This window comes from Chionomys nivalis, chromosome 22, assembly GCF_950005125.1.
Source record: "Chionomys nivalis chromosome 22, mChiNiv1.1, whole genome shotgun sequence".
In the NCBI taxonomy this organism is placed as follows: domain Eukaryota; kingdom Metazoa; phylum Chordata; class Mammalia; order Rodentia; family Cricetidae; genus Chionomys; species Chionomys nivalis.
In genome coordinates, this window is record NC_080107.1 from 36773041 (window position 1) to 36787674 (window position 14634).

Sequence of the window (14634 nt, forward strand, 5' to 3'; positions counted from 1 at the left end):
AAGTTAGGACCGGGTGGGACTAAATCCTTTGTCAACAGAACTAGGCTAATAACAATGAAGACACAGATCCTATGGTATCTGTCCCATATCTGACTGGGGCACAGTCACAGGCACAACTACAACTGATCTGTTCCTTTTTGGTAAGTTCTGTATTTGTAAATTGGTATTTAGGTTCTCATGTTTGCATGACAAGTGTTCTTACCTGCTAACCATATCTTCAACTGAATCAAAAACTCTCTAATTTAGCCAGGCGGTGGTGGCGCACGCCTTTAATCCCAGCACTCGGGAGGCAGAGGCAGGCGGATCTCTGTGAGTTCGAGACCAGCCTGGTCTACAAGAGCTAGTTCCAGGACAGGCTCCAAAGCCACAGAGAAACCCTGTCTCGAAAAACCAAAAAAAAAAAAAAAAAAAAAAAACTCTCTAATTTAAAGATTAGTTCCATTTTAAATTATGTTAATGCATGTATGAGGGGAGTGGTATGTGCTGTGAGTATAGGTTCCTTCAGAGGCACAGGGACTAAATCTCTGAGAACTGGAGATAGAAACTTTTTGAACAAGGAGACATGATGACTGGAAACCAAACTTACTTGTCCTTTAAGACTGAACTATCTCTCCGGCCTGATTATAACATTCTTAACCAAATGCTTTGCCCATATTCTAGTGTATATTTGATAGCTAATGTTCAAATGACTTTCAACTTTTGGTCAAAACATAATAATGCAAAATAGTTGCTTCTATTTCGTGTGCCTTTATATTTTTGTTAAAAATATTTCTTGAATCTATCTTTTCATGAGGTAAATGTGCTTGCTTCTACTCTGGGTTATATGATTGACTTAAATATTCACTGCCTACTGATTCCTCTAAAAAGGTACTGACAATTTGTTTTTGTTGTAAAATAAATAGTTTGGCAGTCAAGTGATTTTTCCTTTGGCTCATTGTTGCCAGGGTTTCTTCATAGCTTTATTATTTTGGCCCATGGCAAGGCTGAAAGTCATGGTAAAGAGCTTGGGTGGGAACAAAACAAGATGGGAACGATGAGAGGGAGAGAGGAAAGAGAGGTGGGAGAGGGAGAAAGAGATAAAGAGAGAGACAATCCCCCATACAGAGAGAGGGAGAGAGAGAGAGAAAGAGAGAGAGAGAGAGAGAGAGAGAGAGAGAGAGAGAGAGAAACTCATCCAAGTTTGCTCTACATCCCAAATTTTCTATTCCTTTCCAATAATCTCATCAAATAATGAATACCTCAGGGAATTTATCCTTATGCTAGTAAGCTCTCACTGTTAGTTTTTTTCCCAGGGACAATTAGATCTACCAACCAGAAGGCAAGCCATTAACGCATGAACCTAGTGGGGACACTTTACACCCAAACTTTAACATATAAGATACCCTGTGAGGTATGCATCTAAATAGAATAGGGTCACAAAAAAGCCAGTATGTGCAGTAGAGACAAATCCCAGTGCCATTATCATTGGCTTCTCAGTCTGCCCCAGTTCAGCCACATTCCGAAGGTCCAGTTTGATCCCTTGCTCGTTCAGTCCCAGTCCAACTGGATTTGTTGAGCTCCCATTAGCTCAGGCACACTGTCTCAGTGGGTGATAGAGAGGGGAGGGCCTTGGACTTTCTACAAGGCAGGATACCCTGTCCTCTCTTAGGACTGAACGGGGCATGGAGAACGGGGCAGGGAGAAAGGGAGAAAAGTGGGAGGAGAGGAGGAAGTAGAAATTTTGAATGGTATTATTTATAAAGAAATAAAAAAAAATTATAAGAAAAAAAGACACTGTGAGGGTGTAGCAGAACTGTAGCATGGCAACAGATAGGAAAGACTGAATCAGACCTGTATTTTCACAATTTCTGGATAAATATCACTTTCAACCCTCTTTAACTTGACACCAACTGATAAAATATACTAAAATATATATCTACCATTTTTTCAGGTTTTTATTAAGTGACTGTGTTATTACTACTGCTCAGTAATCATGAGTTCATATTTAAGCCAGGTTTTAGGTTCAATGTGGTACTTATTTTCAGTGTTCATGTTAAAGTAGAGGAGAAAGACTTGACAGACATTTTCCTAGCATATAGTCTTTCACATTCTGGTTGCTTCTGTTCGGTTTTGCTGTGCCCACTCCACTGTGATTAAAATTAGAACCTGTTCTTCAAAAATGTGTATTCAGTGTGTGCTTCTGACTGTCAGAGTCAGACACACTGAGGAGCTGCAACAAACTGATCATTTCAAAATGTAGGCTCACTTTTTAATTGCCTCAAAATATATTTTTTGTTTTAAAAGAAAATAAAATAAGTACATGGAAAGCTTTAGGTAAACTCTATCTATTAGCTTGTAGAATAGACAAAGATGGAATTTCTAGAACATTGTTACCTGACTCTGTAACTGATGTTCTTTGAGGACTCTAAATAAAACCTTATGCTTCTGTATTATGGAAATTTGATTCCTCTTCAAACTGATCCAGAAATATAATTCTCTTCATAAAATATGTCTTAAAATTTTCAAGTTTACAGATTTTTTTTTTGAGCAAAGGAAGACAAGTGGAGTAGCCAGGAATTTGTAGACACAATACAGAGGCAAAGGATGAAAATGTAAGTAACTTCCTTTTGCCCACCCCCGGTTCGCAAGCATAATGTTACGATACAATTTTTCAAAAATAAAGATGAAGACACATTCTTGTCAAGAGTGATAGCATTGCAGAATTCAAATTGACACTTTCTAAAAGTGGATAATGCAAACTTGGAAAGTTTCCACTGACAATTACATCAAAATGACATACAATTTAGAGAGTGTCATTATTAGAGTTTCTCCAGAGCTGGCTTGTTCCTAATTCTCCTCTTCATAAAGGAATTAAGCATTTTGTAATTTGTTTTACTTGTAAGCATCCCTTGATTCTTCTTGGATTAATAAAGAGAAAAATAAAATTTCAAAAACAAAACAGAAGTACGTGGATCCCAGATAGACCAGCTCTAACGAGAATCGTTCCTCTCATCTTCTATAACATTTTTGCATTCTTCTACACCCTTGGGGGGGAAATGTGTATGAAAATGCTCATTGAATAATATGATCCCAATTGATGAGAAGTTAACATGAAGTTAATTTTCAGAGGTGAACAATCACCAACAGGAATCTTAAGTCTTCTAGAAAATTGTTAGCTTAAAGATGGTAGCACAGTATTTCATGAAGACCATATGTTCAAATTTGCCTTACTTACTTCTCTGTTCCAGTGAGCCAGCATCAATTGTCCCTGCAAAGGACATATTTCACTTTAGTCATTGTTAATTCTCAACATAAAGCAAACATTCCAGATAGTGACTTTGAGGGACTCTCAAACTTTCTTTAAATTTCACATGTCAAACCACCAGCTGCACTAATTCAGGTTTCTTATCTTCCAAGCTTCCACAGAACAGGCCACTGAGCTATGAGCACTCAATGGTTTTTCAAGCCCAAAGTTCAGATACAACTAAAATTCTCTCCCAAACACATGGTCAGGTCTGTGACAACAATATTCTACTCCTGGTGACAATTAATGACCTAACTAGAATTTCTTAAGATCGAAGTATTAATTTTATTTTATAGCTTTATGTCCATCATCCAAGAAAATCAAACTTTCTGATGTTGAAGTCAAGGACGCACATTGACTAGTGGCTTGCTTTAGATGGCTTTTTCGGCCTTCCTTCTTATAGCTTCAAATCTACTTAGCCAGTTGTGACACTTCTCTCAGTAAGGTGGGCCCACTGACATCAATCATTAATCAGTTATAGTTTTCTGTGATAATCTCCATTTGCTCAAAATAGAAGTTTCTTTTATGAGGGATGGTAGCTACATTTATCTTTGCCTATAAGGATAAGACTTAGAATATAGTAAGAATTTGTGGGAGTGTAAAAAGTGTTATCAGTAGATTCTCTTCTAAGATCCATGACTTCAATAACCCAGAGAAGCTGCCTGGTTTTCCAGTACCAAGCATGATTCCCCTGGTGATGAATGAGCCTTAAGTCTAATTAGACAGTTTTGGTTGCCACCAACATGTGAGTGTCCCATATGTCAGTAATTGTTGTGTTTCATAGGTGTGACAGCTTGGGTAGAACTGTGTTCCTTTCCTTCTTTAGTAGCTTGTTAGTGTTTTCTCAAAGCATACAAACTAGAACTCAGAAAAGATGTTGTCTGAGAAGATCATCTGAGATCATGTGAGTTCTGTATCCTAAGTATATAGGATCTTCAATAATAGTGGTCCACATGCAGCCCTAATATGCAACAAAGGGCTATAGCAATAATCTATACTCTTTGTGAATAAATTTGACTACCCTGACCAACCATTTGGAAGGATGTTTCTGGTGCCTGTACTGGAATTTTGTTAGTCTATGTTTCTTTAAAGATGATTCTAAGTGTCTTAATTTCATTTAAGACATATCTCCATATATACTTACATGTGTATATGTATGTATACACATACACTTATGTGTATTTTGTAAGGACCATATATATATGTTTCCACAAAGACAATAATAATCATCAAAAAGTGGCTATTTGGTATTCCTTCAGTCACAATAACCCTTGCTTACATCAAGTCAACATAAAACTGTTTGGCAAACCAATTTTCCACTTTTTCTATTGTTACTGGTTGTTGAGGTCTTTCTCTGGAACTCTTATCTCCCCAAAGATTATAAAAGTTTTTCTTATAATCCATAAATTTTTATTAGTATTATTATCATTTAAGCATAATTTAGATATAGATTAAGGTGTAATTGAAGTATGTTTATAATTTCAGTAATATTTATTTAGAATTTCATCTTACTGGTAAATTGATTAGGGATTGCTATTGGAATCTGTTGGGATTGCATGTTAGACTTCTGGAGCCATTCACTTAATATTATATCCCTACAGTTACCATAGTTTTATAACATTTCTTTAAAACATATTTTAAAGGTTCTCCTGCTTTCTCAAGATGATTTAATTATTCTCTATCATGGATACTTTCTTATATCATTGTAATTATAACTATCTTTTTTTATAGTTTTTTCATATTTTATTTTTTTATTAATTAATTAATTTAATTATTAAAGATTTCTGCCTCTTCCCCGCCACTACCTCCCATTCCCCCCCTCCCCCAATCAAGTCTTCTTCCTTCCTCAGCCCAAAGAGCAAGCAGGTTTCCCTGCCCTGTGGGAGGTCCAAGGACCACCCACCTCCATCCAGGTCTATTAAGGTGAGCATCCAAACTACCTAGGCTCCCACAAAGCCATTATGTGCAATAGGATCAAGAACCCATTGCCATTGTTCTGGCCGGGGTCTGAAAAAGCATGGGACAAAACCGGTCTTGCTGAATATAACTATCTTTTTAAAGGTAGTAATGGAATTGTCATCGTTAGGGAACCAACTGTGGATAAAGTGAGATTAAATGGTCAGTGTAACAACTGAGGGTTCAAATCACTGAAGACTGTGCCTCTGTACTTCTTAGAAGCTGTTCAGTTTCTTTCTGTAATGTTTTGTAATTTTCCCTATGAGAATCTTACAGACACATATCCTTTGCATATGGATGATTCTCATATTCTACTCCCTTTTTTTATTCATACTACTCGTCTATCATCCGTAGATTCCTTTGTCTCTAAAGAGATACTTATATGTCTCTCTTAATGTTGTTGACAGGATAGTTCTCTAGTTCTTCCTTCCAGAGACATAATTGTACAGTCACTAACTTCTTTTATCTCTTCTTAGTATACATATGCAAAAATTAATCCAGTATAGAGTACATATAGAGGATCCCTGACCCTACTTTTTTGAATGATCATATTTGTAACAGTACCTCCTAGTTTATGAGAAAACCTTTAAGAAATTAAAAATGTGGTAATTATTTTATCAATGTTCATAATGTTCCCCAAATTTTAGCATTATGAACAATGATAAAATAATTACCACATTTTAAAAATGTGGGGAAAGTCTTTATTCTACTACCATTCTATTCTTCTAATTATGATAAAACACTGGATGTAGTGAGAAGTGATGATAGTCTGGAGTACTGTAGTGTGAAATGGGTGTGGGTGTGTGTGCTTGTAGGTACATGTGTATTATTTTCTCCTCAGTGTTTGCTTAATGAAATCACCAAGCTGTTTTTAATAAATAGTAGTATTATCTGGGTCCCATTCTAGTGACTTTGATTTCAGGTATGAGAGAAGGTTTGGGAAAGGCAAATTTTTAGTTTCCTCAATGCCATGTTTAATATTTATTGTTAAACTTGACAGTATTTAGAGTCAGCTATAATACAAGGCTTGGAGAATATCTGGAGAGAATTTTCCTCTTTGGGCAAATTTAAGTGGAAAGGGGCACCTAAATATGAATAGTGTATTTCATAGCCTAGTAATCTGAAGTGTATAAATGAAGAGAAAGCTAGCTCAGCACCAACATTCATTCTTTTATTTCTGGAACTTAGGTGCAATGTGATGATGAGCTGACACCCACTACTAATAGAATGCTTTCCTTGCCATGATGGATTATGAAACCAAAATATGCTTCCTTTCTTCCTTAAAGTTTAATGTAAGATCCTTTGACAGAGCAAATAATTAAGACAGAAAACAGATACCATGAAGTCAGGGGAGTTATTGTGATTAATTTGTTGTTTATAGGTTTCTGGAACTTATTTAAGGAACCAATATGGAAAGGTTTGCAGTTGTCTTGAGAAGCCCTAGAGTTATGTAAGCAGAAACTAGTGGTTGTTATCTTTGGAGTCTGGAAAACCAGAAAACACAAAGAAGTTGGAACAGTGAAGGCCCAACTCCTAAGCTGTCAAAGAACAAATTTTTATTAGAAAACGGAATGTAAGCCATTTGATTTATGTTCTGGTAAAAAAAAAAAAAAAAAAAAAAAAAAAAAAAAAAAAAAGAATATGAACTTACTCTTCCTTGTCCTGAACTAATTGACACTTAATTCAAAAGTGATATAAAGTGAAAGAAATATCTAACCCCTGAGGGCATTCAAACCATGACATGGATGCTGGCTGTATTCTCATTCACAGTGAAAGGGACAAAAAAGACATGGAAGTATTGATGTTTGAGTAAGAAAAGGAATGCAAGCTACTGAAAAATTGCAGACCTGATGGGGCAGAACAAACACTTGCAATTGTTAAAAAATGATTAGGACTCTTATAGTTTTTGTCTAGGGCTGAAGTCTCAGGTGCGTTATTCTTAATGTCATTCTTGTTTAGGTAGCCAAACTGGTGGAACTATAGGCAACTAAGGAACTCTGAGAATAGCTGTGGAAGGAGTAAACTTCCAATGGCAAAGGAACTCCAATTGATTATCCAATACCAAAACACCAACCCTTTAAACATATACAAAGTTTATAGTTAGTATATATACAAAGTTTATGCAGAGTATATACATTGTACTAAACGAGCTATATAGGATAGATAGATAGATAGATAGATAGATAGATAGATAGATAGATAGATAGATGATAGATAGATAGTAGATAGATAGATAGATAGATAGATAGATAGATAGATAAAAAGAGAGATATATAGATATAAATATAGATATATTGTGGGTGTGCGTGCAACAACAATTTAAAAAAGCTCATAAACTTAAAAAGTCCCTATAACGACGTAAATGAATGCAGACAGATTATAAAAATATATACAGCTTTAATGGGGAAATAGACTTACAGGACCACAGGTTCCTGCTGAGAACAGGAAAGCAGAAAAAAGGGGCTGCTGGGATCACGCCCGGCAGATTTATCAGTAAACATTAGCCCGAGGCAAACACGCCCCCTAATGGGTGGGGCTTATCCCTACACATACATTGTGATCAGATGTCTCATATCTCACCTACATTATCATCCCTATAATGGATTATACCCTCATACAGTTTGTCAAGCAAACCTTCCTTTCATTACTGGAGTTGTTTTTATAATATGCCTTATCACACCAATAATAAATTAAGAAATATAACTAGTATACCTGGCACATACTACTTGTGCACTGTAGTACATCCAATCACGGGATATTTTAAATGTTCTACAAGGCTACATAGTTGTGTTTACGTGCTTTTCATGTAATCTCATAGCGAAAATTAAATAACTTGGAAATAAAATTTATATAGTTTCACATAAATCAGTTCATCTTTCCAAATATAATTTTTGCATGCCTTCAGTGGAAATTCCATTAATGAGATATATCTTTGTAAATTAATCTCAAATAATAATTCTTATAAAATAATATAAAAATGAATTTAAAATGCTTTTGAGAAACTCAGAAATCACTAACGTACCTTAGAATTAGGCTAATCTCATATTCTCATCATCAAGAGTGGCCCTTCCTGGAACTGATGAAAGAAATTTAGGTCGCCTTGTAAATTTTCCTTCTGATTCTGATCTTTTCTAAAGTTACATGCATTTTCAAAACATCACCTAAAATAATTTAAACAATGTATGCTAAGAGTCAAATAAAATTAATGTTTATCTAGGGCTGCATTCTAGAGGAGTTTTTTTTTTTTTGACAAAATAAAATAATTTGGCTGAATTGTTGAGTACCAAGTTTCAATTTTAAGTCATTAATTAAATCTCAGTATTAGTTGCTTATTTCATTATCAACTAATGTTTGTATTATACTATATGGATATTCTTCAGATTATAAATTAGCCTTTAAATAAATAAAGTATGAAAACATAAAACACCAAGTATAGCTCCTACTACTGGCATAGGTTCACTTCTGAGTAATCATTAAAAGGCAAGCAGGAAGGGTAGGAAGGAAATATAGGCAGTCTTTTTTTTTTTTTTTTCCGGAAGAGAATTGCATTTAAATTCTGTCACGAGAATTCCTTCTGTACACTGCTTCAGAGCACTAGCTTAATATAAACTCCTGTTTCGTTATTGAGCTCCTCTGTAAGATTGAAGAAATTACTTAAACTTTCTGATGTTTATGTTTCTCCTTTATTTAAATAAATGCAATAATCCTTCATTGAGATATAATGGGAATTCAGAGTGATTGTGTTTATTAAAATGCCTAGCTAGGAGCTGGGCTGAGTTCAGAACAGATATTTACTATTTAATTTTCTAAATTATGCCTAAATCACGTTGCTTTTCATTATCAATTGGAGTTAAAAGTTTACACTGTGCACTTTTGGAATACAGAGTAGCAACCATCACCAAGTAACTACTGTTACTTTCAGTTCACTTATTTTAATAGTCTGAAGATGTAAGATTCCCTGTCCAACTCAGATGTGGCTATGCAACTCTGTTCTTCATGGCTATGACACAATATCAGACATTAAAAACATAAAAGACAGAAAGAAAGATTCAGTATGCAGTCCTATTGCTTCTAGACCCAAGAGTTCTTTATGTAAGAACATAAAGGAAGAATTTAAAGGAGTAAGCCAAGCTGCTCACCTCCTGCTGTACAGAGACCCACTCAGGGAAGGTGTTGAGGACAAAATGTACTTTTTAGGATTGTAGTGACCAATTCAGTCTAAAAAGGACCCAATTCCTAACAACCATTTAGCTACAGCCACTGCTGATGATAAGTTTGGCACCCTCAGGACACAATCACATGGCAATATTTACACCAGCTGGGACCCCCAGCTTTCAGTTTGTGAATCTTTCCAGGAACACATCATATACCTAATTTAACTATGGCTGAGAAGTTGATCTGCATGTATAAAAGAAAAATATTTGTAAACTGGAATTTCAGTTTACAATTTTGTTATTGAATTTGTATCCTGACCCTTAAGAACATATGTAGTCAGTCTAAGCCACTGATCAAGGGCAGTATTATCAACACACAGTTCATTAGAAATCTCAGTTTAATACCAATTAAGAGGGGAAAGCAATCCAATCCTGCTAAATCATAACCGACATTAGAGTTCAATTCTAAGTGATTCTACAAAGAGTAGTGAAAGTTTAAGTTCATGCTGTCTATAGTTAGATTGACACTAGAGAAATGGAGAAACTCTCACTTCAGTTTATGTGTCTATTGCTTAGTTTTTCATATTAATTTGATCTGAACTTACATATAGTACCAAATCAGGAGTAAAAGTAGATATTTTATAGTATTTGGCATGTTATTCACTAGTACTGAAAATTCATTAGTGTCCTAAACTTGAAGGAGTTTCTGTTGATTTAATGTACAGTCAAAGCCTTGTTAAAAATTCTCTTTAGACTTCAGGGAATTGTTTGAAGATTTGTGTAGAATGAAATCTTTTCAATATTCCTGCTTTGCACACATACTAAGAGGCATTGATATAAGTTGAGCATTTGAAAGACTAAGTTCTGAAATGGTTCAGACCTTAAAAAATTATGAGCATGACTGTGTTGCCAAGAGAAGAGAACTTCACACCTAACTACTTATGTTAGACTCGGGTCACAACATAGGAACATTGAAAAGGTTTTATAAAATCTTGTTTTGCAAAAAAAATATTTCAATATATATTTTATTTATATATTATATATTTACTACATTTATATGCTATATATGCAGACTCAGGTCACAGCATGAGAGCATTGAAGAAGTTGTATAAAATCTTATTTATATATAATATAAAAATATAGATGTGATATTTATAACATGAACGGGGGCCTGCTTGTTGTTGGGGGTTTTGTCCTGCCCGGTACCCCACAACTGTTTAGCCCCAAAGAAAATCACACATAGGTCTCCATAAATTATAAGCTGATTGACCCATTAGCTCTAGCCTCTCACTGGCTAACTCTCACATCTTGATTAACCCATTTTTCTGATCTATGTTATCCATGTGGCTCAGTACATTTTCAGTGGGGCAGATCACATCCTGGTGCTTTGGTGATATGGGCAGGAGTGGGGGGAATCAACTTCCTCCTTCCCAGAATTCTCCTGTTCTCTTTGCATCATTTCTACTTCCTGTCTGGTTTTGCCACCTATACTTCCTGCCTGGCCAATCAGTGTTTATTTAAAACATGATTGACAGAATACAGACAATTCTCCTGCACCAGATATTTTTTATTAAATATGTCATATATTACTATATGGTATATACTATACATTTATATGTTATATATTGTCAATATTATATAATATATTATCTAAAATAAATGAATTGTATTTTCCTTTCGTAGTCATCCAAGAAATACTTCATCATGTTTACACGGGTGTAAAAATCTGAAAACTATGGAACCATAAAATGCTTCCTATCCTAAACTGTTTGAATAATGCACATTCAACCTACATAATATACAATTTATGAGTGAACCATAGCCAGGACTGACCAATAACATGCAACTAGCAGCAGGGAAAATATGAAACATTGATGAGCAGATTGTTATACATGGATAACATATATTTATAAGCTCTTTGTGAAACAGGACAACATAAATGCTCAGTGATATTACAATAATTTATTTTGTTACTATTCGTAGAAGCAGAAAGAGAAGTATAGTTTGGGACAATTTTGACAATACTACTGCACACATCACTTGTTGGTTTAATTGTTTTTTAATTCTCCATTGGTAATATGGAACAAGTGCAAAGGGCCAAGTGGACTCAAAACTTGAGTTCATTTTCTCCTTGGAATACTTCTCAGTCAGTAACTGAATAGAAGTTCCGGAGATATGCTATGCCATGCACTGACATAGCAGTTAGGCTATTGTAAGGATGCCATAATGAAAGCCAGTCATGTAAACTCAGGTTCATTCATTGCAGATAAAAAGACTTGTGGACCTCATGAATTCCAGTGTAAGAACAACAACTGTATACCAGATCACTGGCGCTGCGACAGCCAGAATGACTGCAGCGATAATTCTGATGAAGAAAACTGCAGTAAGTAAATTTTGCCTCATGACCTTCCATGCCTGACATTCCATTCAATGAACAAGCAGGATGGCATTATTTTTTAATTTATTTCTGTTAAAGAAAAATTTGGACCCCTCTGTCCTAATGTTCACAGTTTTATACATATATTCACATTTGGACAGAATATATAGAATAAATTGACCTGATTCTTAAAGGGTAAAATGATTGGGCTGCTTACTCTGGGAGTTATTTTCTTTCTGCTTGCAGAATTGGTAGAAGAGTATCAGGAGGTTTAATACAGCCCATTAGTATGCAATGAAGAAAGCTCTTGATGCAAGTTCATACAATGAGCTGACTGATGTGCAGACAGCACAACACATATCATTTTTAACGGATGCTATTCATTCCATTTCTGCCTCAATCCTTTCACACTACAAATTCACCCATGAGCATCTTTCAGTGAGTTATCATTTATCCTCTCTGGAGTAGTGAACACCATCTGCATTCAGGATGCTTTTCTCGGAAAATAGAATAACACTGATGGCACATGCCTGCTGAACTTTTATCAATAAATTTGAAAGCAATAATAATCCAATAATTATATTTTCTCACTAAGACAGAGTATCTGTGTTTAAGCATTATTCCTCAGTAAAATTCTTGTCACTGCCTTTATGTATAAGTAAAAAGCGATATCACCATGATTAAAATGAGAAAATAACCAAATTATATTTGTTAAGTATCTATATTTTGCTCCTTCCTAAAAAGTTTTGATGCAGATGGATATCAGTAATATTATCTGTTAAGAGCAATCATTCCCAGAAGACATTGACATAATCTACACAGCAATACATTATTTGAAGGCATGTATGTTGTGGAGTGAATCATTTAGATGTTCATCTTGCACAACTTGTGTTAATGTCTCAAATAACTTTTGGGGAGGTGACACCTGTGACTGACAATCAAATTATTGGGGATATCTGACTGTGGCGGCACATAGCGAGCTCTCACTTTTATATACATAATCCTAATGGGTCACTGTCTACAAATGTAAAGAATATTCTATGGACTTATGAGACTGTTAGACTCATTTCAGCAGTTTAAACCACCTTTATAAAACAGGTTCTCAGATATGTCCAGTAACTTATATTAAAATTAGATGGATATAGGACATCAATAAAAAATAATTTTTTTATTGAAAATTTCCACCTCCTCCGACTTCCCTCCCCTCCCCCAATCCCTTTCCCCCTCCATCTCCAGTCCAAGGAGCAGTCAGGGTTCCCTACACTATGGGAAGTTCAAGGTCCTCCCCGCTCCCCCTAGGTTCAGGAAGGTGAGCATCCAAACAGACTAGGCTCCCTAAAGCCCGTCCATGCAGTAGAATCAAAACCCAGCGCCATTGTCCTTGGCTTCTCAGTCAGCCCCCACCATCAGCCACATTCAGAGAGTCCGGTTTGATCACATGCTCCATCAGTTCCATCCAACTGGCCTTGGTGATCTCCCATTAGATCAGTCCCACTGTCTCAGTGGTTAGACGCACCCCTCACGGTTCTGACTTCCTTGCTCATGTTCTCCCTCCTTCTGATCCTCATTTGGACCTTGGGGGCTCAGTCCAGTGCTACTTGATGCATCAGATATTTCTTAGATTTTGTTGATGTGCTTCGTCTTAATCATATAGATGGCAAAGATTTCATTTTGAAGGATACAGAGGACAGCAGGCTAGGTGGGAAGAAACCTTGGAGACATTTCTCCCTTTTTTTCTCCACTCTTCTTGAATTCCCCTCTTTCCTGTGTGTGAATAGATGAAACATGGGACTTGAGTGTCCTAGGTCAATTTGCTACCATGTTTTATTTTTATTTGGTGATAGAATTTGCAAATTGACCAAATTGGCCCTAAACTCACTGTGTTGCCCAAGCAACCCTCAGATTTGTAAACTTCCTGCATCACCATCCAGAGTACCTTGCATGATAATCTCCCTCCACCAGGCCCAGCTAATGAAGACCTTTGTTCACTGAATTGTTGAAATTGTGCAAGAAATTGGATTATTGCTTCAATACAAAAAAGAAGAGAAGAATGAGGGTTAAGATAATTTGTCTGTAAATCAGCTGGGATTCCCAATGTGGCTGGGTGTTATAGTTCAGACATAGAGAAATCAGCCAGTGACCAAAGAACTATTCTGACTTCACTAGTCACGGAAAACATATACATTAGAAAGACGAAAGGAAAATGTCCATTTAAAATAAACAATTATGTGAGCTCATAGTTACATATATATTTTGAGCTTACTGAATAAGAAAAGGAATCTTGACATTTCAAAGGAGACATGACACTGCATAAGAATGAATTATTTTATAGTTGGGGCAAAGGAAAGCAAAAACATATGCAAGATGAACATATATGTCAAGACAAGTATTACAGTAGGTTATCATGTTAAATGAGTAATGTGTATGAGAATAAAGATGTCTATATTTGCCGAGATAGTTTTTAAGTTTGGGTGTTTGAAAATTCTACCCTGAAAGAACCAGAAGTGAATAAAACATTTAAGCATTGCAAACACTCGCAGTTCTACAGAATCAAAAGTTGTTAATGAAGAAGTTACCACAAAAAGTTTAAAAATATAGAAACAGTTCAGACAAATGTTGCTGTGTTAATATGTCATCAATGTATTTCTAGTTTCTGATATTAAAACTAGTATATATGTATATTTATTTATACAGCATATATGTTCAAACACACACTATATGTTGGTTTTATAATTTATAAATTTTATATCATAAATGCATGGATATATGTGAGTAATAGTATGTCATTATATTTTCAGAACTGTTGATCATTAATGCACACTTTGATGAATAATCAATACTTTATGTTAATCATTTATTAAGTA

At 35.4% G+C, this 14634-nt stretch overlaps 1 protein-coding gene across 7 annotated transcripts in view; it reads left to right on the forward strand.

Annotated features, from left to right (window-relative positions):
• The window catches only part of Lrp1b (LDL receptor related protein 1B), a 1777797-nt gene that overhangs the window by 1622139 nt on the left and 141024 nt on the right, over window positions 1-14634 (forward strand). For all 7 annotated transcript variants that reach the window (XR_009056008.1, XM_057755646.1, XM_057755649.1 and 4 more), the window contains exon 67: window positions 11660-11776. Coding sequence is in view for 6 of the 7 variants with exons in the window: in XM_057755646.1 (XP_057611629.1) it covers window positions 11660-11776 (117 nt within the window). In the remaining variant the exon portion in view is untranslated. The remainder of the gene's footprint in view (window positions 1-11659; window positions 11777-14634) is intronic.